General features: G+C 41.6%; 1 protein-coding gene across 3 annotated transcripts in view; it reads left to right on the plus strand.

Annotated features, from left to right (window-relative positions):
- The window catches only part of clcn2c (chloride channel 2c), a 139,174-nt gene that overhangs the window by 112,849 nt on the left and 2,348 nt on the right, over window positions 1-23,977 (plus strand). For all 3 annotated transcript variants that reach the window (XM_044031759.1, XM_044031760.1, XM_044031761.1), the window contains 3 exons: window positions 13,155-13,193; window positions 16,541-16,645; window positions 21,095-21,181. In XM_044031759.1, coding sequence (XP_043887694.1) covers window positions 13,155-13,193; window positions 16,541-16,645; window positions 21,095-21,181 — 231 coding nt within the window. The remainder of the gene's footprint in view (window positions 1-13,154; window positions 13,194-16,540; window positions 16,646-21,094; window positions 21,182-23,977) is intronic.

The following is a 23,977-nucleotide window of genomic DNA, read 5'->3' on the forward strand; positions in this document are numbered from 1 at the left end:
TGGAACTTACTAGAAAAAAAAGAATGAGTACATTAATGCACAAACAGTACTGGCAGGAATCAGTGACAGGTACAGGTGCAGCTTAGACCACAGTTTCTCAGTCCGGGTCCTCGGGGACCCACTCCCCTGCATGGTTTAGATCAGGGGCCACAAACAGCACAATTTGACCTTAAGTGGGCCGGACCAGTAAAAATAGTAAAATAATAGCATAATAACCTATGACCCACAAGAACTCCTTTGTTTTTTCTCCTTTGTTTTACATTTAATGAGGCATATTTTTACAAAACATGAAATTTATAAGTGCAATTTCAACAATATCATGCCTAAATGTACTATTTACGCATCATCTATAAAGGCATAAACATTTAGTCACAGGTATCTGGAATTGAAAAATATTGCATTTGACCTTACGTTTAGATTGAAATCATAGCGTGAAATTTTGACAAATTCATCCTGTGGGCCGGATTGGACCCTCTGGCGGGCCGGTTCTGGCCCCCGGGCCGTATGTTTGACACCCCTGGTTTAGATGTTCCCAGAGGAACAGATGTAACAGTGCTGTAGTGTAATTTCTGTACAGTATATTTTATACTTTATACTTATTTGGTCTTGAATGCATGTGTACATGCTGTCCCCAGAAATCTTCATTTTATCTGCCCACCAATACATTTATTTATTTTTTAACATTTATAAGATGAGGAAAGCCAAATGTGTTTTCAGTTGTGGGGACTTAAATCTGATTACACGGGACTTGTCTTCCTTATGAGGACAAAAAGCAAGTCTCCATAAGATGAATTATTACATTTTAAGGTAAAGATGTGTTATGTGTTCAGGATGAGGTTAGGGTTAGGTTATGGTTAGGATTCAGAATCAGAATCAGAATCAGAATCAGAATCAGAAGAGCTTTATTGCCAAGTATGATTTGCACACACAAGGAATTTGTTCTGGTGTCATTGGTGCATAACAAGCATACAAAATTAAAAAAAAGTTAAGTGCAACAGTATACGTATATACACAGTATATCATTTTTTATTTTTTTTTATTTTTTTAAAAAGATGAAAAAGAGCACTACAGAAGAGCAGTAAGTAGCAGTACAGCTTGTCAGTAAGTGAATAACAGTAAAGGTCAGATTAAAGTCTCCAGATAATGAATGTAAGTCAATGTAATCTTATGGAAACCAGAGTGTGTGTGTGTGTGTGTGTGTGTGCGTGTGTGTGTGTGTGTGTGTGTGTCTGTAACATCACCCTTTATAATTTGTGGTGTATTTTTAGTGTTCAGAATGTTGAGAGTTCAGTCTGAACGCACTTAAAAAAATGCAGTTCAGAAACTCAATGTAAAATCTTTTTTAGCAACACCTCATAGTATATCAAGTATATGCCTGCTTAAGTCATCAATATTATGATGTTTGTAAGTTGCTCTCTTCTACACCGACGTCCATACAGAAAATCAGCGTTTTTACCTCACATGGATATACGAGCTGCTGGTTCACTTTCATAAATCCTTCATTAAGATTTCACCAAAATCGCAAAACAACACATTAAACATTCATGGAGGCAGCAGTGGACCAACGTTTTTGTGCGATGATGTAAAATCACAGATATTCTCGATGGACTAAAAAGCTGGTTTGAAACAAATGTCAGTTTTCAGTCATGAAAGGCTTCGTGTACGTATTATTGACATATCATAGCCTTAAGTTGGCATGTGTTTTATGAGTCTTTCATTGAATGGCTAAAATCAATTGTTCCTTATGTCCCCATTAACAGTCGTGATCAGTGAGAGCGTGTCAATGCTGAATATGTGGCAGTTGATCATATAACCACACTTCACAAGTCCTGAACTATGCCTTTAATGGAACTGTTTGTTCACTTGTATACAACTATAAATAGAATCCATGATCACATTCTTCTTCCCTCAGATTCTCAGTCATTACTGTGTCAGAGCAGCTCTATTAGCACAATTAATGATTTAGACTCGGGGCACTTAAAGGGCTCCATTAGTTGCATGTGTCATTGAAACTTATTGAAGTCTGTGCACATGTTCAATCATTCACAAGTACAGGGTGTTGTCACCTCATTCCTCATCTGTTGCTCCAGGGCCTGTGAACAAGGCCCATGGTATAGAGCTGATAAATGACACCATAGTTTTTGTTTGTAATAAGAAAGAACACTGGCAACATTATGTTCTCAGATCATGTACTGTTTTCAATCAAATGTGTCCCATGGTTCTCATCTTTATTTTTATTTAATATCCACCTGTGAGGTTTTCTGTAATGACCACTCTTAGTTTGGAAATGTGACTGACAGTGGTTCCAAGCAAATCTGTGTTGCATGATCAAGCACATAGTTAGCTTATGACAATTTGAAAGTTTATGTTCCTGTCACCAGTCATTAACCATATAAACCACATATAAAGCACTTAATATTTGAATCATGTTGAGGATGACATGTGGCGTATTTCCACCGGCCCTACTTGCCACGCAACGGCATGACACGACATGGTTTAGAGTGCATCTCCACTACAAAAAAGTGCCTATTTAACGTGGGCGGAGTCATCACTGCACGGCTGCATGAGACTGTGGCAACTTCATTTTATACACGACACACACACACACACACACACACACAAGTGACTAGTGACTTAACACCAGGCTCCTGTAGTTGTTGGAGTATTTGGAGAATTTGTGTGTCAGACGTCTCCGCAGCACAGACTCCTACTCCACAGACTACAGTGGCGGCGGTCTGCGACGCCGCTTGAGATTGGCGGTCTGCGACGCCCCTCGAGATTGGCGGTCTGTGACACCGCTCGAGATCGGCAGTCTGTGACACCGCTCGAGATGGGCGGTCTGTGACGCCCCTCGAGATGGCCGATCTGTGACACCGCTCGAGATGGGCGGTCTGCGACGCCCCTCGAGATGGGCGGTCTGCGACGCCCCTCGAGATGGGCGGTCTGTGACACCGCTCGAGATGGGCGGTCTGCGACACCCCTCGAGATGGGCGGTGCTGTCCCTAAATACACCAGACTCCTCTGTTAAATATAGAGGTTTCTGTGGTAGTTGTTGGATTAACCCACGTTTTTAGGATTGTTGATAGTTGATGGTTTGAACTGATCTACAGTTCGCCGCTGTTCAGCTTGATTTGTGTGTGGGACGTCTCTTCCTGCGACGGCAGTCTGACCAATCATTGCATAGTTACCTTCTCAGCACGCTTTTGGAACCTTGCCCGAGCATGTAATAAAAATAGTACCTGGTACCAGGTACAGTGAGCCAAACATCTAGTAGCCTATTAAGACCATCAGCCTGGCATTAAAGTGTAACTGAACCCCAAACTACTTTGTTCAGGCATACAGGTATTTGCTAGTCTGCTTTCTTTATCCCCTCTTGCTTCAGTGGTACAGATTCCTCCCCCTTCTCCCCCTTTTATAAATGCCCGAGGTGTTGCGTTGTCTCTTTTCTTTCTCCACTGCTTGAAATGTGAGGCTTGATTCACAAAGCACTTTATTGGGAGTGTGGATTTTCCGAGCAGCAACTCGGTGTCACTACCAGGCCACGCCTCCTTCACTGATCCCCACTCTCCTTCACTCCTCCCCTCCCTCACTCAGCTCTCAGAGTTAACACCCTGGTATAGTTCCGTGCACAGCGTGCAGACGCCATATGCCTGGGGCGCATGACGCGGAACGTGCAGCCCAGATTTCGGAACCGCGCAAAGAGCGCGTTGGGTGTGTGCGGACGGCGCATGTGGTAACTGAATCTCCGCCCCACTGGTAGGTGTAGTGTAGGGTATTAAGCCCTGCACGGTGAAGTCAGATACTATACTAGTACACCAGGGCCTTTAAGAGGGGAGGGGGTTTAGTTACCCTTTAAGCAAATATACTTTAAAAAATACAGCACTGTAAAAACCTAGCGGCACATATCTATCAAAATAAGTCGGTTAAATGACTGTTCAAGTTCCTTTAACAATAAATTCTTGAGCAACTTTAATCAGCTATTTTCTTGTGCTCAAAATGTTAAAGTTAATAAATGTTAGTAAACTAAATGAATCTGCTTCCTCCAACATTTTGAGTTGAACAAACTACTTATTATAATAACTAGTTATTATTAATTCATCTTTTGATTTGTGTTGTGATGTATTCGTTAGTTGTTTCATCAAAATAAAGTGACCTCTCCACGAACCAAAAAATAGCCACTAGTTTAAGTAAATCTTTTTCTCAATTAATATAATAGTTGGGAAATAATAAATAGTCCATTAAAAAGTGTTACTTTTTGTGGTGACTTTATGTTTCTCCTGCAATGATGACATCACAGAGCAAATGTTTGGCTCAGTAACAGCCAAACATCTCAGTAACTAGTTAAACATAACTAACTAAATAGAAATCTTCGCCTTCAGCTAAGGAGGTTTATTGTTCAACATAATTGGCCGCACTAAAGCCTCTAATGACTCTCATAATGCACTGATGGTTGTAATTTGATGAATTCCAGTAATTTGTTAAGACTACCATATCACATGATCCGTCCTGAGTCAAATGATAGGGTCTATTATTAGTACTGTGGATTTTGGATGTGTTAAGTGTTAATCATTATTGTTGCGCTAAGCTAATTATTATCAAACCTCCTCTTGTGTGTACGTTTGCAGGATCATAAGCCAGCGGGCATGTTTTCCTCGTCGTCAGGATTTATTATTAACATTGGTCAGTGTATGAGTGCAGAGAACGATGCTGATTACAGCTTTGCTCCGAGTCCATCGAGGCTCTGTGAGCCTGAGCCAGTGCACGAACAAACAAATCAATCAATTTCTTTTTTGTCCTCCCAGGACTTCACAGTTCCACCCCCGCAACAGAAGAACAGAAGAAATCTAGTTATTGCTTTCTCCCTCCCTCTCCTCCCTCCCTCCCTCCCCCCCCCCATCCTTCAACTCCACTCGCACTGTTCTTTTATTCTGTGTTTCTGGATCCACTTTAATCTGCTTTATGCTCTTCAGCCATCTTAACCACTTTTGTGAATCCCCCTCATCCCCAGTTCAGTGTCTCTGTCATCTGTCCTCTCCTTCCCTCACCACTCACTCCCTCCATTTGTATCTGAGCTGTGAAATCTTGATGCAGGGTAAATGACATCAGTAGTGTGTTTGAGAGAAATAATGCTGCCCCAGCCTCTCACTTTCTCGTCATGCTTTTTCTCATTATTTTCCCCTCTCTCTTGCATCTCTGTGATGCCTCCATGTGTTATTTATGATGGCTTGTGGGCTTGCATTTTTTGGCGCCTCGCTTTTCATCTTTTATTCCTCTTGAGTTTCCTTTTGCGTCTTCCAAATAATGGGCGTGTCTTTGTTTCTTGGACCTTACATGAGATGCAGGAGACAAGTTCAGACGTTGTATTACAGAAGTTAACTTTATTCAGTGTCAGAACAGTACTCAAGCAATATACACTATTCACCTGACAATAGAGCATGATCACTTATTCACCCAGACCAACACGAACCCAAGTGAGGAGAGAGAAGAGTAAAAACAAGTGTGTGCAGGGATGATCTCATAAAGATTAAAGGGACCAGGGTAGCTGTTGAAAACTGTAGTTCACCATTAATGAGTTGCTTATCAGCATGCAAATTAGTAACATATTGGCTCTTAATTAGTCATATGAAGTACTTATTAATGCCTTATTCTGCATGGCCTTATTATACAACCAGTCAACCATTAATTAAGAGTTTCCCCTCAATAACCTCAGAATTATTGCTTATTAGTAGTAAGTAAGGAAGTTGTTGTATATGAATTAAAATCTCAATATGCTTAGTATGGACTTAATAAAGTGGAAGATTATTTTAAGGCCTGGATGGTACTTTCTAGGGATCCGATATCAGCCAAAAAACGCATATCGGTCCATTCCGCTCCAGCACAAAGGTTAAAATTGATGTAACCATTGGTTAATAGGGCCACACGGTGGTGTAGTGGCTAGCACTCTTGCCTTGCAGCGAGAAGACCCGGGTTCGAGCCCCGGTTGGAACAAGGGCCTTTCTGCATGGAGTTTGCATGTTCTCCCCGTGTGTGCGTGGGTTCTCTCCGGGTTCTCCGGCTTCCTCCCACAGTCCAAAAACATGCAATGTGGGGATTAGGTGAATTGGACACTCTAAATTGACCATAGGAGTGAGTGTGAGAGTGAATGGTTGTTTGTCTCTAGTTGTGTGTGGCCCTGCGATGGACTGGCGAACTGTCCAGGGTGTACCCCGCCTATCGCCCGATGTAGCTGAGATTGGCACAGCACCCCCCCGCGACCCTCTGGTGGAGGATAAAGTGGTTAGATGATGACTGACTGACATTGGTTAATAATAAATGGGTCGGTTTTTCTCATACCTACTGTTACTGACTATTGTTCTCTGTTATAACAGTAATGTTATAAGTAATAACATTCCACACTACAAAATAATTCAAGTATGTATGATTCGTGCTGATGTCGTATCAGATCAATATCGGTATCGGCCAATACTCAAGGCTGCAATATCAGTATCATATCGGAAGTGAAAAAGTCGGGACATCCCTAGTGCTTTCGTTTCCTGGATATTTTCACATATTACATTTGTTTGCCGATTTAATGCTTGGTCTCAGTTACTCTTCGGCTGAGGATTTAATTGCACATTTCAGTCTATCAATGAAAACTTTGTGCTTTTGACAGATGGCCTCACAGTGATCTCGGACATGCTCCCAGAATAATAGCAGCAGTAGTATATCATTATTCACGACCCACCGTTTCACAAGTTTCACAGCACAGAGTGATTAATGCTCAGCCCACTGTAGTCTGCACAATGTCATTAATGTTGCTATTTCACAACTGTGTTAAACTCTCTGCGAGACAGGCCAGTAATGGAATGTGAAAGCAATAAGCAAAGTAAGCGTTGCCTGCAAAAGTGATAAATAATTGCTGTTGCGATGCAACGTGTGGCACAGACGGCAGTGATACTGTAATGAGTATAAGCATGAGAGATAAATGAGACGCTGTCTTTTGTAATTGAAACAGTTATACAGACAACCAGAGATCAGAGAACGGGGTCTTAATGATGATGATGATGATGATGAAATAAGATATCTTTACACATAGTTATACAAGCTGCTTCCAACACACACACACACAGTACAGTACATTTTCCAAATGTCAGCCAGAAAACACACTAAACTCTGATTTCAAAGGAAATTGTGTCCAGCAAACCTGGTGAAAGTCTGTGCCAAAAAGCTTCTTTTCATTCGGTTGCTCAAGTAGTTTTTGAACAAAACTTTTTGAAGAAAAGCCTTTCAGATTCTCTGATGGACTCTTTTTGTTGTTGATGTATATCTACTGCATTGTCAGCAAGTTGGAGAAGACACTGTCTGCCATGCCGTGCCTGAAGCAGTCTAACTCTGGTGATGTTTAATTCGCTTCCATTGTGTTGTGACAGCAGCAGAGTTTCCAGATGAACAAATATCAGAACCTTGACAGAAATGACAAAAATGTCTCTGAATGAACCAAATACTGGGAATGTAGTTTATTCTTTATTCTAGATTAAAATGAGCACAGAATAGAACTGAAGAATCACAACCAAATACAATATGCTCGATGAAATTTGAAAGTGTAAAAATAGTCTTACCACAGGGCAACCTTTTAAAAGTGCCCCTGTAGTTGGCAAGTGTAACTGCACTGTTGTAAATACTGTTGTAGCACTGTTGTAAATAATAATATATGTAAATATTTTTTCATTTAAAATGCTTATTACTTTTAGTCACATTTTAGTCATTTCTATATATGATAGTTTTAGTCCAGTTCTACAAAGTTCTCGACAAAAATTCAAAAAGCTTTTAGTCAGTTTTAATAAAAAAAAAAAAAAAAGTATAGTCTTTCAGTCAAGTATTGGAGACTGCTGTTGGGCAGAAACCTTTTATATTATATTTATATTTCATGTTGAATTGTTGAATGTTGAATTATATTTCAACATTCCAACTGTTCCTACGCCGGTGGTGCGCCGTGTCAGGCTCTAGCGGCGCGCCTTATTGAGTCTAATCATTACAACCCACGCGTGTTAATATCATTCAATCTGTTCTTAAGACAGAACCATGTGTGTGTGCCTTGGTGGTTCTGGGTCCCGCACTGCTGTCATATGGGGTTCCACAGGGTTCAATTTAGGGCCCCTGCTTTTTTTTATTGTATCTGCTGCCCCTGCATGGTATCTCTTTCCACTGTTACGCTGATGACAGTCAGAAGAAAGATTTCTGTAATGCACTTTACTTTGGAGTAACACATCTCCAGTCAGTACAACACGCTGCTGCTCGCCTCTTAACTGGAGCACATTACTCCCATCCTGGCCTCCCTCCACTGGTGCACTTTAGAGTTCATTTTAAGATTATTTTATTTGTTTTTAAACCTGTAAATGGTCTCGTCCCGCCCTCTGAGCTGCTCCATCCCTACGCTCCTGCCCGGTGCCTCAGGTCAGCTGATCAGCTGCCCCTGGAGGCAACGAGGGGCTAGAGCCTTTTCTGTTGCACATCAGACAAGCTCTTTCACTGTCCATTTTTAAAACTTGTTTTAAAACCCACTTTTATTCCTTGGTTTTCAACCCAGCATGAGACTGTTGAATTGTTTTTACATTGTTATTGTTTTTATATTGTTTTATATACAAATTAAGATTCTATTCTTATTTATGTACAGCACTTTGTTCCAGCTGTGGCTGTAATTAAAGTACTTTATAAATAAAGTTGAGTTGAGTTAACCACGCCGCGCTGAGGCGAGGCGAGCCGGTGGCAACGCGCCATATGTCATTTGTATTGTACGACTATTCAGTGACATTTGAATGAATGAATGAATGAATCTTTTGTGCAGTCAATACTATTATAGCCTACTAATTATGTTAATGTTAGCAGAGATCACCTTACCAGCTAAAAAACAGCAACTAACATACAGTCACGTTGCCATGAATTGAGTAATAACCTGAATAACAGCCAAACTCAAGTGTTTGAAACAACTGAAGACATAACAAGCCGGTGTTATATCAGCGTATATCATGTGACCATCAGAATATCCCACCATCAACGAATAAAGTTTCTAATTATTTACAAAAAGCAGCAACAGAAGGATTATATTTTACAGTAATCCCCACACCACAGACCTATCTTGTGCTTCTGGTAAAATAATTATGATGTATTTGTGTAGCCTGAATAAAGAAGGGATCGTCCTGGAGAGGAGGATCTTTCTTTTTATGCCATGGTCATTTGTACATTAGCTGACAAGACAGTTCTATGGTTTGTGAGTGTAATGGTTCAGTGTTTGGCAGTAGATTTTTATGTTTCCTGCTGACCCAGTCTTGGATTGTTGCCATTGATGATCTGGTCACCGGATGGAATTAAAGATGGTTCACTGCAAGAGGAAAGAGGGAGCGATAGAGGGAAAGAGGGAGGTAGAGTAAGGACGAGCAATGGAACGCTATAATATTTGTCTTGTCACAGAAACAGCACAACAAGCAATATAGCTTCATTGGCCTATTGTCAGCACTCACACAGGTTTGTGCAGCTATTCTTCTTAGGACTCTACATAGACTTATGTGCATTTGGACAGCCTAAGCAAAGCCTTGTCTCTAACCTTAAAGGGGACATATTATTCAAAATCAACTTTTTAACCATTTTAATACTTATATTTGGGACTCTGGAGGCCCTACCAGTCGCCAAAGTGTGGAAAAACAATACTCAGTCATGTTTTCGTGGTTCCGCTTAGTGTAAGTATAGGCGATAAAACACGCTATGTAGAATTCCCTGCGCTTATGACGGCAGCATGTGCATTTCACCGCGAATGTTACCGCCCCACCAGTAAGTTTACTTGGAGAGCTCCACCTTAGCTCCACCTTGTCCCTGCGAGAGTGCAGGCGAGGGAGGAAGAGCGGTATTATGTCAACGCGGAGGGACAAGTGTGCTGTTGGTGGCTGCACAGTGGAGCACAGTGTTTTACAGAGGATTTTATATATGAAGCTAATGTGCCGGATAAAGTCAGCAAACGTGTGTTCGTGTGTTCGCACCACTTCACATCAGACCGCGGCCAGCGGTCGCCGTATTTAGTCAGCGACATACAAACACACACATTGTTAAGAAAAGGTCACATAGAGGTCATAACTGACCATTCTGACACGTCCTAATTAAACATATTTGTTCAGTACATCCTCCATGACCGGAGCACAGACTCAGTCTGATACAGTCACATACAGCGGTGGATCAGTGGTGCTGTCCCCAAGTGTTTTTAACTGATTTACAGTTGGACAGTGTTCGGCTCGATCCTTATGTAGGACGTCTCTTCCTGTGACGACACTCTCGCTGTTTTCTGCACACGCTGCCATGTTGATATTGTCAGAGAACTAGTGGAGGGAGGGGGAGAGGAATGGAGCGGAGGGAACGGGAGCTGAGCGAGTGCAGTAAAAAGGACAAATCAGAAACCCCCTTGAAGAAGTGGGCGTGTGTTTGCCTGTGTCTCATTTGCATATAAAGGGACCATGCACAAAACCAAGCTTTCTGAAAGGGGCGGGTTTAGCAGGGTTATTGAACTGCTATGATGCTTCATCCTTATGGTATTTTGACCAAAGCATGTCACTGACATGTTCATTAGGACACCAGGGAACTATTTTAACTTAGAGTATAATATGCCCCCGTTAACACAATCACAATTCAAATCTATCTTAACTAGTTTATGAGGTTTTGCCTTATTAGGACCAGGTGTTGGTGTTTCTGACAGAAAAGCTATTTAAGTACATACACACACACTTGCACACTGTTTCAAATCTCATTTACATATGCCTACACAGTTCCTCTGAATTCTCTGTCAGTCACATGTACTCACAAAGTTTATTCACTCCACACACACACACACACACATCTGTGTTACTCATGTAACCAGAAGCAGATATTTACTCTTTTAATAGAGCAGCTAATGTTTCTGAAAGCACCTAGTTTACATGCACAGTCACACCTCTCTCTCTCTCTCACACACATAGACACCGTCTTTCTCTCTGTCTGTCTCTCTCTCTCTCACACACACACACACCATCTTTCTGTTTCTCTTTCAGTGTCTCTCACTGTCTGTCTTAAAGAAAAACAAAATCCCATTCTTCCTCCAACATTACAGTCACAGATTTGACAGATTCCATCATTCCTTAATTTACATGTTGCCCCTGGAACAGCAGTGATTGTGTGTGACATTCAGAGTGCCCTTATGTTGTGAGACAAGCAGAATCGTCAGTATGACTCGACAGCAGTGGTGAAGCGTGGTCATTTGTGTGTGTGTGTGTGTGTGTGTGTGTGTGTGTGTGTGTGTGTTACTACTGCAGGCATGACTGGCCTTTGCCTGCATAATGCTACAGTAGGACACCTCTCCTCTACCCTGCGGTTACAGTTTCTAGGGTTACCAAGTCAGACACTCACAGTGATAAGGATAAATGAGCTCATGGTCTCTCACACACACACACAATGTGCATCTCTTTTCTCTTTCTGTTTCCCACATGTCCTCCTGCTTTGAATCCTGGGACAGTAAATACCTGTACTCAAGCACATGACCAAACGCTTTGACTCATTTCACAGCTCATCGCACACACATAAAGAGCTGCACATGCACACAGCATGTGTCCTCTCTAATTTGCAACAACACTATAGGCAAATTGATCCTCCTTTGTTTGTTCTATGTTCAGAAAAACTTGATAGATACTTGTTGGAAACCTTAAACACGTCATCTTTGCTTCCTTACATTATGAAAGTTGATTCACTACGTGGACAAAAGTATTTGGCCACACCTGTTGAAGTATTGAATTCAGATGTTTCAGTCAGGTGTTGGGTCTTGGCTCCTGACCTCCAGTGAAGAATCATCTTAATGCTTCAGCATACCAAGACAGTAGATAATGCCATGCTTCCAACTTTGTGAGTTGGAGGAAGGTCCTTTTCTATTCCAACATGACTGTGCCCCAGTGCACACAGAAAGACTATAAAGACACGGTTTCACAAGTTTGGTGTGGAAGAACATGACTGGCCTGCACAGAACCCTGACCTCAACCCCATCGAGCACCTTTGGAACAGAGATTGTGAGCCAGGCCTTCTCGTCCAACACCAGTGCCTGACCTCATAAATGCTCTACAGAATGAATGGACACACGTTTCCATAGAAACACTTGAGGAAAGTCTTCCTAGAACAGTGGAAGCTGTTATAGCTGCAAAAGGGAGACCAACTCCATGTTAAAGTATGTCTTTAAATAATTCATTACAGTTCCTGTGGTCAGGCATCCCAATGCTTTTGTCCATACTGTGTATTTTGTTGGTGTCTCGTGGTACTGCTCCCTTATGTTTGGAATCTATAACACAGTAAATATTGAAAAAAATAAATAGATCCCAAATCTAATCACAACATTTGTCAAGAAAATGTTCCCAAATCATTCAGCCCTGACATTGCAGCAGGCACTCGCGTCTAAAGACACAGAATCAGATCTTTTTTCCTCCTTTTCCCAAATGTTTCTGTGGCCTTTACTAACCAGAAAGGAAGTAAACACTCTGATCTCCCACACTCCCTGCCGTTTTCTTTTTCTACTTTATTGGTTTGTGCATCAAGTTTACGTCAGCAAACGGCTTCACTATTGTTTCCGTAGTAAGTTCCTGCAATAAAATGTGAAAAAATGTGTGACATCCGGGCTGATGAAGAGACATGTCAGCTCAGCAAGCTCCTTTAGCCTAATGTACTGTACATATTAAGGCTTATTCTAGGGCAACAAAAACCAATCCGTTTTTATTTTAAAGTGATTCCACACTAATTTCATCATTTTTAAGGATAGTATATGTAGTTAGGGCGCCTGCTCTTTGGTTGCTAGTTTGACTCCAGTTTCAAAACCTGTCACCTTTTAGTTATGAGTCATAAGCTCAGTGCTCCCCACAGATCCATCAGTGTGATGACATCTCATACATTACATCCTCAGCACTCATTAAATGTACCGTAGTCACTCTTTTAGTCACTCATTCCATGTCTGTCCGTCAGTCTCTGTAACATTATAGTGATTATGTCACACTTTAAAAGAACAAATACAAGTTTGTGATGGAGCTGCTTCATTGCTGCTCATGTATGTGGATTTTAGCGTGTGTTTTGTATCCGTGTCTGTGTTCTCGACTAACTGCACTGTTACTGCTCCCTTTTTGCAGGATGATGGAGATGTAGAAGATGACATGACCATCAGAGAGGTAAGAGAGAGAATCTGTTATCATTTTATATTGGTTTAAATGACTTTATGGAGCAAAATTACCATATGAAACGGTCCAGCGTGTAAGAATCACTGACATCTACAGGTGAGACCACAGACTTAGGATGCGTTAAAAGTAACCATGAATGTTAGAGGATTCAGAGACTGACTGTCGCTCAACATGAAATAAAACCACCGGACGTTCTTTAATCTTTCTGTCTCCTGTGGGTTGGGCTAATCCAAAATACTGAAAACAAGGGGGGTGTTCTCTGAAGACACGCTGTGATCTGTGGAACAGGGGTGCTCTGAAAACACCCCCATTAGCACGTGGCACATTCCTCCAGATGAAATCAAGACTGTGTGAAATGGGGCCACTCGGTGATGTAGTGGTTAGCACTCTCGCCTTGCAGCGAGAAGACCCGGGTTCGAGCCCCGGTTGGCATAAGGGCCTTTCTGCATGGAGTTTGCATGTTCTCCCCGTGTGTTCCTGGGTTCTCTCCGGGTTCTCCGGCTTCCTCCCACAGTCCAATAACATGCAATGTGGGGATTAGGTAAATTGGACACTCTAAATTGACCATAGGAGTGAGTGTGAGAGTGAATGGTTGTTTGTCTCTATCTCTGTGTGTGGCCCTGCGATGGACTGGCGAACTGTCCAGGGTGTACCCCGCCTATCGCCCGATGTAGCTGAGATTGGCACGGCACCCCCCGCGACCCTCTGGTGGAGGATAAAGCGGTTAGATGATGACTGACTGACTGACTGTGTGAAATAAACACGGCAAAAGCCCTAGTGCCAGTATACCCTTTTAAATGTTACCTGCTGGACCTTTAAGTCACAAGATGACTATCAGAGATGAAGGAAACATGTGAAACACTTACAGTAACACTTTATGTACAATTTCAAATTTTACAGCTTGCAAATTCGGTTTATGTTTTCAGTTTGTTTTGGCCTGTTGCACCACCCATGGATCCTATATGAATGTGTGAACCACATGTCGATTGTGCAAGCTCCTTCAAGAAATATGTTCAAAGATCACTCAGAGAGCACAGACCTCAGGCTTAAACACGTAGTTACCTGTGTTTTACATACCAGCACCTGAAATGTTGATCCACTGGACCCAGATGACTTTCTGGATCCGTACAGAACCAGAAACCTGCTTATAACCTGCTTATAGCTATTATGATCTTACACAAGCATTTGTGTTATTAACAGCGTTAACACAAACCCATTTTAACGCCGTCAATCTCTTTTATCGCAAGATTAACGGTCTTTTTGGCCTAACGTTGTATTTTTTTTCACGTGCTGTTGCAACAGTGCAACAACAGTAATGTTAGAAAACTACAACACCACACCGGCTCTAGCTAGACCGGAAACCGCCAAAGAGTAGTAAGCTAACGTTACGTTTTGAGTGGATGGCGAACGCTGTGTACTTCTCCGCCTCCAAGCAGGCTCTCCGTATCCAACGCACTCCCCACATCCAAGTCATGATGTCTGCAGTGTTACTGCCGAACCGCAGTAAGGAGACCTCCGAAGACCGCTAGCTCCTTTAGCTCAGATTAGCTCATTACGGCAACAACACAAGATTCTTTATTGTCATTCCAACACACATCAGAACATGTCCAGTCTCTCCAGAACCCAGTTAAACCACGGGACTCCATCTGTGTTGAAGAACAGCACTTTATTCACACACTGCAGGCTGATACACAGCCGCTCTTATTGTTGTGTGGTTCTCACAATAAGAGGAATAACTTGAAATATGCAAGTGACAGAGATATTGTCTCAATAAAAAAACATCTGCACAAAGCAGGCCGATCCACTTTTCTGTGTTGATAAGAGAAAAAATAATAGGACAAAAAGAAATCAAGGGACATCGCAATGAAATATTTTAATCGTTTGACAGCACTAATATTAATATATAATAATATTAATTAGTTTTAATACTAATATTATTCTTATTATCCATTTGTTTAGTGGCTCCATGCGTGTTCTGCTTTTTCAGTGTTAACAACCACACGTCACTCAGTCATGTAACGTTGTTGTCCTACAATGAAAGTAGAGAGACAATGTGTAACAGTCATTGTCTCTATGTCCGGTGTCAGAAGGTAACAGCATTAAATAATCCCATTCCACCTTCTGACAAATCACCTCCCTCTGATACACAATCAATGGGGCAAGAACTGCACTCAATGACTCTGTAAATCATGTGAGACCTGCAACATGAAGCACGGTGAAGACGGTGAATGGCAAGTGCAAGCAGCGACGTGTGAAAAGAAGTGACGTGGCATACGAATGATTGGAGAGGAAAAAAGGTGGGATGGAAACGGGGAATGTGAGGAATGGTTGGCTGACAGAGAGGAAATGAGAAGTGCTGTTGATGGATGAATTATGGATGATGTCATATCCATGTCCGTCTGGAGTTATTGAGAAATCTGAGTGTGTCAGAGTGCGATGACATCAAATGAAAGCTAAAGTTGTTGGTTTCTGAAGATGAAGTGAAATTATAAGGCTGCTCATATTACTTGGGATGTTTACATGGGCAGAGTTGTCTTGTTTTGTCTTTGTTGTCTTGTTTTGTCTTTTCTTTTAACTTTAACTTTAAGAGTGGAGGAAGGTCGCAAAGTAAACAACATAACTACGTACGTTACTCTCTTTACAAGATTTATAGTTTCAGATAAAGTGCAAGCAGGAGACACATGTGGGAGGTCAGTTGGATAACTTTCTCAGTACTGACTCAGTACTTTCCTCTGTCCCCCAGTTAAACCTTTCCCCCCAACCAGTCGAGGCAGAAGCTGCACATCTTTGAGTCTGGTTCTGTCAGAGATTTCTTCTTCTGTAAAAGGGAGTTACTAGTTTGCTTACCCACATGATGGGCTTGGCAACTGATCTGAAAATGGTAAATAGGGCGAAACGGCATGAATCCTCTGGTTTGAGCTCTCGTCGTCCATTTTACATGTTGAATCATGTGATCATACACGTCTGTTTAAGTCATTCATCGTTGCCTTATATGTGTTGATAGTGGAATATCTGTTGTTGTGTTTAAGTGGAACACATGAACTCATAATTACAACATATAAGACAGGGTGTTCAAAACGGATGCAAATAATCCAGAACACAGGGAGTGTCATTTGAGACGGTGCTTACATGCAGAGGCTGGATTATCAATATTAAGACAATGAGAAAGAAAGTGACATCACTCTCTGTTCAAGATATTAGTACTGAGCTATATTTACGGATGTACAGTGGACTTAAGGTGAAAGTCAGGTGGAGACGATGCAGTTTATTTAATGACCTCATTATTGAGGTTTTGTTCCTCCTCAATAACTTTGATGTTTCTCCATTATGTTTCACAGATTGCAGAGTGGGAAGAGAATCAGCTTGATGAGCAGGTCAACTTCAACAACTGCAAGATTGACCCGGCCCCATTCCAACTGGTGGAGCGCACCTCGCTGCATAAGGTCTGACCACACACTGGTGTGAATGTATGCAGTCCTTCCTGTTCACATTGCCCGCTGTCATTTTCAATTCTGATTCATCTTTTTAGGATTGACTCGAAATCCAGTAACTTTACCACGTTTATCTCTTAGTTTCTTAATTGCCCAAGTGTCCGTTCTCCTCCTCCTCCTGTCCTCTCATTACGGGCCAGCCTCATCTTTGTTGATGTGATCAGTATGAACTCAACTAATTTAGTAATGGATTAACAACGAATCATTTGTTGCAGCCCTAACTGTAAGATTATTTTGTCCCTATCATTTGAGTAAGATGTTTAATTGGATGAAGTGACAGGACTCTGTCTTCACTTCTTTAAAGTGTGTTTTTAACTCAGTGGACTCACTTCAGCACAGTCACATTCTCACACAGTGTTCGAACATTCACTTCCTCTCAAGCATCAACACAAACACACACCTGCTGACTGTCGAGGTTGCCAGCAGCTGTGGCAGAGCCTAATGTCCTCCATTGTTAATGCCACCTGCTCCACCTCACTCCCACGCTCCCTCTCCTGTCCTCTGGGTTTCTGTGTGAATACTCTTTAAACATTTAAAAGAGAGATCCTGCATCAATCCATCTCGCTCCCGTCCCTCCGCTGCACGCAGCCAAAAGCCAATACCACGCACAGTCTCTCTCGTAGCATATTAAACACCACCCGCCACCACATCTGAGCCCCATTCACTGACTGTGAGTATGTGGCTTCCATCTAACTCTTCTTGTTATTGTGCATTTGTAAACATTTCTGTGGGTTTTGACCCGGAGGTTACTCTCAGTCTCACTTCTGTTGGGCCTCGTGAATATCTTTTTTAGATAGTTGATGCAAATATCACATGATTTCAAAATGTTGGTTCATTCAACAAAACATTTGAAAGAAAATGAGTTTGCGCACACCACCATTTAGGCAGGAAATAATGAACAGTAACAGCACTGGTTCCAAGTAGGGGTGGTGGGGGTCAATAACCCGGGATCTTGTGTGCTGTGCAGGTGTAACTCCTTTTTTTCCCCGTTTCTGATTTTTAACTGGTTTCATTCAATGTCAGCTTACAATTAGAAACATTAAGAAGAATGACCTCCCTGCTTTCTCTTCTGCAATTAATATAATCCCCACCAACGACACTTTAACCACCCCTGATCTGGTCTCACACGACAATAATAGACTTCATAATATCCTGGACACTTTGGCACCACTGAAAACATGGACTGTCACCTTCTCTCATTCTACACCCGGGTACACATGTGAACTTGGTCTAGAGCGTCTCTCCAGGAAAACCGGATTCACTATCGATATGAACATGTACAAAAACCACATCCAGAAATACAATACATTATTCCACCCTCATCCAGATTGCTGAAGGAAACACAGAGACTCTGTTCTCTACACTCACCAACAACAACAATATCCTGCAGCCCCAGACACTCCCCCCTCATATGTACTCCACTGCCCTCTGCAATAAATTTATGAACATTTTTATTTCAAAAATAGAAAATATTCACTAGCAACTACCTCCCCCATGCAACATGGTCAATTGCATACATTGCCCCCTGCTGCCTCCACCCTCTTCCTCACTATCTAACTTCAATCTCCCATCCAGCACTGAAATATCCTCCATCATCCATAAATCAAAGTCCACACTTCCACAAAATTGTGTGAAGGGGATCTAATTTACATCACTGTCATCATACACTCACCACTGGTTCTGTTCCAGCACTGTTTAAAACTGCAATAATCACTCTGATACCTGCCTTAGACTCAACTAATTGAAATAGCTTCAGACCCATTCCCAATCCCCCATACCTCTGCAAAATCCTTTAAAAAATATCTGCTCTTCAGGTCCACAATCATCTCACTGAAAAGAACTTCAATGAACAGTTTCAGTCTGGTTGTCGTCCACTTCATGGACAGAAACGGCCTTGGTTAAAATCTCTTTTGACGTTCTGATGGCAGCAGACTCTGGTTTACTCTCCATGCTCATCCTCCTTCGACCACACCGCAGCTTTCCATAACCATTTAGCCTCCATTGGCATCAATAACACTGCACTCACCTGGTTTAAATCTTTCCAATACCTCCCCTTCCTTGTCAGCAGTGGTGTGCCCCAGGGCTCTGTCCTGGGACCCTCTATTATCATCTACCTTCTCCCTCTTGGCAATATTTTCAGAAAATTTGGTATTAGTTTTCAATGCGATGCGGATGAGACTCCGCTCTACCTCTCCTCCAGGCCCATCACACTACTGTGTTGATCTTGTCCGTTTTATTTCATCTTTACTTTTACCTTTAACTTTTTTAATTTGTCTCTTTTATTTTATCTGAACTTCTGTGTGTTTGAAGTATCTTCCCATTTAATATATGAGTGTCAGAAAAACAAAAAACATGTGATGTCACGACACGATGACACAATGTACAAGACGGACCTGGAGGTTTGTGGTTCCATAGAGATGACTGGAGCATAAATTGCAGGATTTGCACGCCTCATAAAGTTTTGTCAAGTAACAGTTATCAAATGCGTTAAGCAACAGAGTAAAGTCTGGCTTTATTGTTGTCACTATTTCTTTATTTATCAAAGACCACTTTATGCCACCTCTATATTATTTGGTCAGTGTCTTAATAGAGACACTGGATTCTCTAAATTCAAGCACAAAGGAGAGAAACAGAAAGTAACACAACATTTTTTCTAATTGGGAATAATCATCCCAATATTCTTTTTTAATATTACAGCTTAGGACCACATTTCCCATAATCCCTCACTCTGTTGTGTCAAAGGTTTTTACTCGGAAGAGGAAACTCAATATCAGGTTACTGTCAATTCTAAAGCTCATTTGACTGCTTTTGTAATCGAGGTGAGCTATCTCTGTCCCCAGGAAAGCCACAGTGTCCTCTTGTTGGTGGCCGATTACATTACAACTGGCCTTTGCCTAAAAACACTTAACTGTGTTTTCCTTTGCACAACTTCCACACACTGGGATCCATTTCAAACGTCCCAAATGTCTATTCTGGCTCAGCAGAAAGTGCCATTAATCACTAAAAGTCCAGCTGGCATCTCTCCTGCAGCTCTTTTCCTGATGTGCCACTTACACTTTTAGCTACGTGCAGCCACGCTCGTCCACAGCAACTCTAGTTGTGAAGATTAAATGAAACTCGTTTGGGGAAACTGAGTTATGCAGCACTTCCAGAGTAGTGAGGCATGGGCGCATATATAAAACACTTTTTCTTTTCAACAATTACAATCATAAAACACATTTAAATTCAAGAATAAAGACATGAATGTTGTATGTCAGCCTTGGCATTTCCAGAACATTTCAGATTTGTTAAATGTGTCATTTTGTTTTTCATTACATACTTAAATACAGATACAAGACTGTCTGACAGCTGACATATCTCTGGAGGTGAAGCATCAATTTAGGGCTTTTTAGAGTTTGAATATGGCGTCAGCATATTCAATAAAAAATGTACGCCCCCCTTTAATACATGAGTGTGCCTTTACACCTCCACCCTGCTTTTGACCTTATTCATGAGACAGCTGTCAAGTTAATGTGTGGTCATCACTTTCACAGTCTGCAGCTGAAGTCTATACATCAATGCTAAACCTTACACATCAATTTTACATTTAAAAAAAAACCCACAATAAATACAGAAAGCAGGTAATTCTTCTTTAAAAATTGCAAAATGTATACTCTGCAGAAACACAGCAGGCTCCATAAAGCAAAGCCCAGACTATAAGTACGATAAGTACACATAATCGCTAATTGTAAGAAGTATTTTAAAACATTCTGACCAATACACCCACTTAAATGTTACACTGTCAATCTTTATATTGCAGTTTGAGTCTGATTCGTTTTTTTTACAAACAGAAAAAAACAATAATTTCTCATATTTCTTCTCCTTTGATGAAATATTTAACACCAGCAAACAAGATTGCTTCTCGCTTCTTGTAAAAGTTGATAATGAGCAATATTTGTCTTTGTTGTTATTGGTTCTCATGATGTATTTGTGATTCAGGAGTTTGTCAGCTTTAAAAAGTGAATCTCCAAAAAAGTGTCTGCTGTTATCTGATGCATCAAAGATGCATGCAAAGACCTATTCCATACAAGATGGCTACTCATAGTTGTGATGATAATGAAGGCTTTTTTTGTCCATGATCGTCTTCCGTCTTTTCCTGTATCCCGCTCTGATTCAGAGCAAACTACCACAGCTGCTTTACAGCTACGACACGCTCAATGTCCCTGTGTTACATTTCCCAAAGCGATCATGTCCCATTACAGTTAATGTTTGATGAGTTCAATGAATGGGGTGTGAATGAAGTTGCCGTTGTTGGATAATGGAAGTTAGCGATGCGTTTCACTAACCGAGTCTCATTTTCTTTATTGTCTCTGGTTTGTTCCACGTGTAACTGTTTCCACCACCTCTGCTGTTCACCCACAGACACACACCATCTTTTCCCTGCTGGGCCTCGATCACGCCTATGTCACCAGCATTGGACGCCTCATCGGGGTGGTTTCCCTCAAAGAAGTAAGTGTTTTTCAATTCTCTTCTGGGACTGTAAAGACTCATTGACTGTGATGCTAAAAGGGCCATTCCCATTGCTAGTGGTTGATCTGCCCCGTGGTGTTTGTTTCACCCCTGTGTCGACTGCACATGAAATATGATTGCTCATTTTCCCCAAAAGCAAATGAAGTGGGAGAAACATCAACAACCCTAACCCTAACATACACGGGACACACAAATAAGGAGAAGCTCCCTGATATCACACCTCAAATCACTTGCTTATACGTCACACTTATGATTAGCACTTTATAGTTTGGCTTACTTGAAGCTTACTTACTTCTAGCTCAATTAATGAAATTAAAAAAAACGTTGCTATAAACATTTGGGTCAAACGTTAAACAGCGTTGTGCCAGGACTTACCCTTACTACATCGGACATGGAAAACAGACTGTTGTGTTTGTCGTGTGTTGTGAAGACTTAGTCGAATTAGGTCGTGATGAGGATGTCAACAAAAAAGATACAATGATGTGTGTTTCCGAAACAAATTACTGACCCTGGCTTTGAGTTATTGAGGTCTGCTTACAAACATGAACTTGTTTTTATGGTCAAAAACCTCCTAGTTTCTGCAGAAAGAGTCTGACCTCTCCTCTCATGAGCACCAGACTCTGCCACGCGGACTGTGAGAGAATTCCTACTCTCTTGTGATTGGCCAAACAGGAGGCATGTCAGAAATGGCGCGCCCCCGCCATTCTAAAGTTAAAACAACAAAACAAACAAACAGTATTATGGACCATTTAAACAAATTCATCAGTAATTTCAAAGACATGAAAAGTTATGATGAATGTATCCCAGCAACACACATGAAGCAGAGTTTGTCCTTGATTTAAATGAATAAATAATAGTTTACTGTATCTTCGATAACTGCATTGTTTGTTTATGACAATGTTACTGTCAGCTAATGAACACACTTCCCCACAATGAGCCTGTAACACATACACACACACACACACACACACACATGCGCTTTTCTCCAACGCTGTTAGCCTGCTAACTTTGCATTAACTGGGAATAGAGACACACACACACACACTTCCCTTTTAGTCCTGTAGCAGTTAGCTGTTAGCTGGAGAAGCTGCTGTTCAGGGGAGCGGTCTGACCTGCTAGCTGCGTAACTAGCAAGCACTTTTGAGTGTTTTAAGTGTTTGTTATGAAACTTTAGGGCTTCATAGACGAGGTAACGACACAGACACACACCCAAAAGTAACCTTAAGTGGAGTTTCTGGTCTAAGTCCGCTTTAACTTGAATCCAAATCAGTTATGTAGTGCAGTCGTGACGGTTACTGTTCATTGTCCGTGCTTTTGTCACCGTGAAATCACTGCCAGTGTCATGAGGACTAAGTACTGTCACCACACTGTACGCACACACACTCCTCTCCACTCCCACTCCTTCCATCTGCACAACCTCAAAAACAACTGAAAACCACTCACTGGCTGTGAATTGGCAGGAAGTGGCGAGCGGATTGTTGCTAAGTGCAGTGCTGCTTGCCTGTCCCTGACATTTACTTTTTTTGTTTATTGGTTTCCTGCATTCTACCAGCAGGCAAAAATCAGCCAAGCAAGACAAAGTGCAGACCCTCAGTGTGTGACAAAGACAGACATGCTGTTATATCATAGCCTCTCAGGTCCTTTTTAAAGAGAGGAATCACAGGGAGGCTTTTGTGTTTGATTAGAGAATGCTATTTTCTCATTGAATCTGATTCAGGCATTATGTTTGTCTCCTTTTCTTCTGCTTCTTTGGTGTTTTACGGCAGATTGCACCCTTTATATTATTGCCATTATTGCCTTCGTCTCATCCATTCTCACTTTGTGTGACTGATTTTTGTGATTTTTTGCTGTGGCAGCACTGAAAAACACAGAGAGCAAATGTAAAAAAGAATTACAAATAGCAGTGGCCTGAATTTCGCCCATGTCTTTGTTGCTGTTGTCTTATAAGCTGTGGGGGGGGCGGGGGGGGTCATGCAGACTGAAGTATCCATGCAGTAGTAGCTCTCCCCCTGGTACATTTTCAAAAACAACCCTAAAGCCCCCTAATATTCAACTTCCCATCATTATTGGGGGCTCTGTATGAGTAGTGTCATGCAGCGGCACATGAAGAACAAGTGGCTCCCTGAGAGTTGGCCCTAAAAGCCCACTATTATGCAGCTGACCCCTGCTACATCAAGTGTACATGTTGTACAATGTGGACTGCTGGAGGATCGGTGAGAGAAGGTCTCACCTCTCCAAACACACTGACCGTGAGCCATGTCCTTGACTGACCTACAAGTGGCAGTAATGAGCCCCTCACTGAAAGCACAGATTGCATTTTTTGAGGGCCTGGTTGGTCCAGGTGATGGTGAAGGGCCCCAATTAGGCCAATTAACCTGAGGCCCCCCCAGAGTCTAGGATTGCCTCTGGTAGCTCAACTCCCAATCGCAGAGCTAGGCTGACTTTGAGAAATTCAATTTAATTTTATTTCATTCAGACATATCCAGTTTTACTTGGACACTAACACAACAATTAGTTTGTTTTCTAATGTCATGTAAGTGTACTGAGCGAGCAGTGTTTTGGATCAGAGCTTTGATGAGAGGTCTGGTAGTGCACCCTGACTATAACCTTTCATACTTACTGACCCTAGATTTACCTCAAAGTCACATATTTAAATACACAGTATGTTACACTGAATCATCATGTTCCAGATCTGTGCATGAGGACATCTTATTTCTCTGAAATGTAATTAAATGGCTTCTGTGATTTCTCATGAAAATCTCCGAGGAGGTTTTT

Source organism: Solea senegalensis, linkage group LG8 (assembly GCF_019176455.1).
Source record: "Solea senegalensis isolate Sse05_10M linkage group LG8, IFAPA_SoseM_1, whole genome shotgun sequence".
Classification (NCBI taxonomy): domain Eukaryota; kingdom Metazoa; phylum Chordata; class Actinopteri; order Pleuronectiformes; family Soleidae; genus Solea; species Solea senegalensis.